This window comes from Otolemur garnettii, unplaced genomic scaffold (assembly GCF_000181295.1).
Source record: "Otolemur garnettii isolate 467f Iridium unplaced genomic scaffold, OtoGar3 scaffold00065, whole genome shotgun sequence".
Taxonomy (NCBI): Eukaryota; Metazoa; Chordata; class Mammalia; order Primates; family Galagidae; genus Otolemur; species Otolemur garnettii.
The window spans coordinates 7,523,810-7,526,722 of NW_003852460.1; the positions used below are offsets into that span (position 1 = coordinate 7,523,810).

The 2,913-nt window shown below is 40.7% G+C and overlaps 1 protein-coding gene across 2 annotated transcripts in view; it reads left to right on the plus strand.

The window, feature by feature from the left end:
* The window catches only part of CLCN4 (chloride voltage-gated channel 4), a 79,745-nt gene that overhangs the window by 20,262 nt on the left and 56,570 nt on the right, over positions 1-2,913 (plus strand). The window contains exon 1 of one of the 2 annotated variants that reach the window (XM_012807172.2): positions 908-931. The exons of the other annotated variant lie outside the window; for it this stretch is intronic. Within the exon in view, the coding sequence (XP_012662626.1) occupies positions 919-931 (13 nt within the window). The 5' untranslated portion in view covers positions 908-918. Of the gene's footprint in view, positions 1-907; positions 932-2,913 lie in introns of those variants that run through there. 2 annotated transcript variants of the gene reach the window in all.

The window sequence follows — 2,913 nt, forward strand, 5'->3', positions numbered from 1 at the left end:
AAAAAAAAAAAAAAAGGAAAACCAAAAGAAGAATAGTTTTTGTGACTCATGACGATGCTATGAAATTCAGATTTCAGTGTCCATAGCTAAAGCTTTATTGAAACAGAGCCCCAGTCATTAATGTGTGCATAGTCTTAGGCTGTTTGCTCCAATGGAGCAATCCCAACAGAGACAGGCTCACAAAACTTCAAAGATTTACTATCTGGCCGTTAGCAGAAAAAGCTTGCTGGACTCTGTTATTGGGTAAAGAAAATGAACAAATAGTAATTAACACTCAAAAACATGGATAGATCTTATGACTTAACGTAGAAGAGAAGAAACTAGAAACAAATGGTTTTATCCATTTAAAGTTCAGAAACAGGCAACAGTAATGTATGGTATAGGACAGTGGTCACCCTTAAGGGTGGGGCAGGAACTGGGAGCTGTTCATGTTTTGTCCCTTGATCTGGGTGCTGCTCGCATGGCTGAGTTCCTTTTGTGAAAATTTGTGGTGCTATATACTGGTAAGTTTTGCATTTTTATAGATAGATTTTTACTTCCATAAGAAGCCTACTAAAGAGAAGTGATTTCAGTCTGGCAGCTCCTCAGAAGGTTAAACACAGAGTTGCTGTCGGCCCCAACAACTCCACTCCTAGGCATATACTCAAGAGAAATGAAAACACATGTCCATATGAAGACGTGTACACGAATGTTCCTACAGCATTGTTCATAATAGCCCCAAAGTAGAAACAACCCACGTGGCCATCAGCTGATGAATAAACAAAATGTGATGTAGCCACACAATGGAGTCTTTTTCAGCAAGAGGAAGGAGTGAAACACCAAACCATGCTGCAACATGGATGAACCTTGAAAACATTATTATAAGTGAAAGAAGCCAGATGCAAAAGGCCACCTACTACATGATTCCATTTCTGTGAAATGTCTAGCCCAGGTGAGTCCACAGAGACAGAAAGTAGGTTAGTGGTTACCAGTGGCTGGGAGAGGGAAGTGACATCTAATGGGTAGGGGATGAAAATGTTCTAGAGTTGGATAAAGAAGATAGTAATACAACCTTGTGAATATACTAAAAACTACTGAATTGTACACCTTAAAAAGGTGAATTCTATGGTATGTGAACTATCTCTAAAAAAAGAATACCTAAAATAGATTGCTGCTTTTCTGCTGCTCTTCCAAGAGCAGGTAAATCGAAGGTTGACAGGGAAAGGCCTGACTTTTCCACCAGATCATCCAGACCTGTTCTTTGGATCCAGGCCAACTGAATACTGCAGAGAAGTTTGTAGAATTTAGCTAAAATAAGCATATTCATTTTGCTACTTTTTTTGTTTACTAAAACTGAAGTTCTCAGAAAAACAGGACAAACTGAAAGATCATAGATAAGTGGCTTCCTGGACTGTTCCTGTGATTATGCCCAACTTCAGCCCCATTTCCCTAATGTCTGATTGGAGAGAAACAAGAATCTTTGTAGTAGCCATGTTCCCATTGCAATGTATGGACTGTCAGCTCCTTGCTGGTCATTGCAAGACTTCATTGCTTACCTGCAGGATTTTGTATTTACTTATCCATCTTTTCTGCATTAAAGTTTTTGGCCCCCACTTCTAAGTGTTAAGGGCAATAATGATCTCAAATATCTTGATAGCTTTTGAGGGGATTTCTTTTGTGGATGTGAGGTGATCACTCAGAGTATCTCAAAGTTTTAATTTCACTAACGCTGAAGAGTATAATTCTGATGATTTTCTGCTCTGTAATGACTGATAAAAACATCTGGTAGTGAAGATAGCTCTGAAATTTCTGGAAAGTCCCACAGACCTAAATATTATCTGTGGCAGAGACAAATAGTTTGATTAATGAAAAAAGATTGGCTTGTCCCTGAGACAGTGAAAGGGGCTGGTTCTCAGTTTCAGTCTCTGAGTCACGTGCTGGGCATGACTTGAGAAACAGCCTGTTCTAGAACTCAGGCTTCTGAGAAGAGGGTGGCGAGGGTTAGCTGAGATCAGCCAGCCTGACTGGGGAGTCACACAAATCTCTAGATTAGTGAGAATTGCCATTTTGAATAGAGGTATTTCAGTTTTGAAAGAAAATAGTCTCTAATAAATACAAATGCTTTTGAGGAGCTTTTAGGGAAAAATATTGGAACTGTCAGACATAGATTCAAGTTTGAATGCCCTCACTTATTCTTGGTAAATAGAAGTCCACAAAAAGTTTCCTCAAAGCTTAGTTGGACTATTGCAGTCTCCGTGAATAAAACTGGAGTCTATTGGGTCCCCTCTCTCAGCTACAGGCACCAGAGGAGTGATCAGATACTTTATAATGAAGCAGCATGTAGAGTAGTAAGGAAAAGTATGTTTTCATGAAACACAATTTTTGTTTTAATAAACACTGATGAAGCACTAACCACAAGCCAAGCTGAAAGTGCTTTACAAATGTCAGCTCATTCAGTCTTTGTCACAATACCCTGAGGCAGATGATTTTACAGTCCCCACCAATCTCCACATCATAGGTGGGGAGACTGAGGCACAGTCAAGTTTAGCAACTTGCCTAAGGCCATATAGCTACAAAGTGGCAGAGCTGAGATTTGCCTCCAACTAGCTGTGCGGGGATGGGAAACCTGACTGCCATGGGCCTCAGTCTTCTGATCTATAAAATGAGTGGTCCCAAACTCTTTCTCAAACTGTGCTGTTCCAGAGTCTGTGTTTTTAACCAGTAAGCAATGCTGCCTCTTTTGTGGTAAATGCTCAGAATATAGCAGGGAAAGCACAATGTTAAAGAAGCAGATATATAATACGGCCAATGTGTTTTGAAATATACCCATAAAGGCTCGGCGCCTGTGGCTCAACCGGCTAAGGCGCCAGCCACGTACACCTAAGGTGGCGGGTTTGAATCCCCAGCCCGGACCCGCCAAACAACAATGACGGC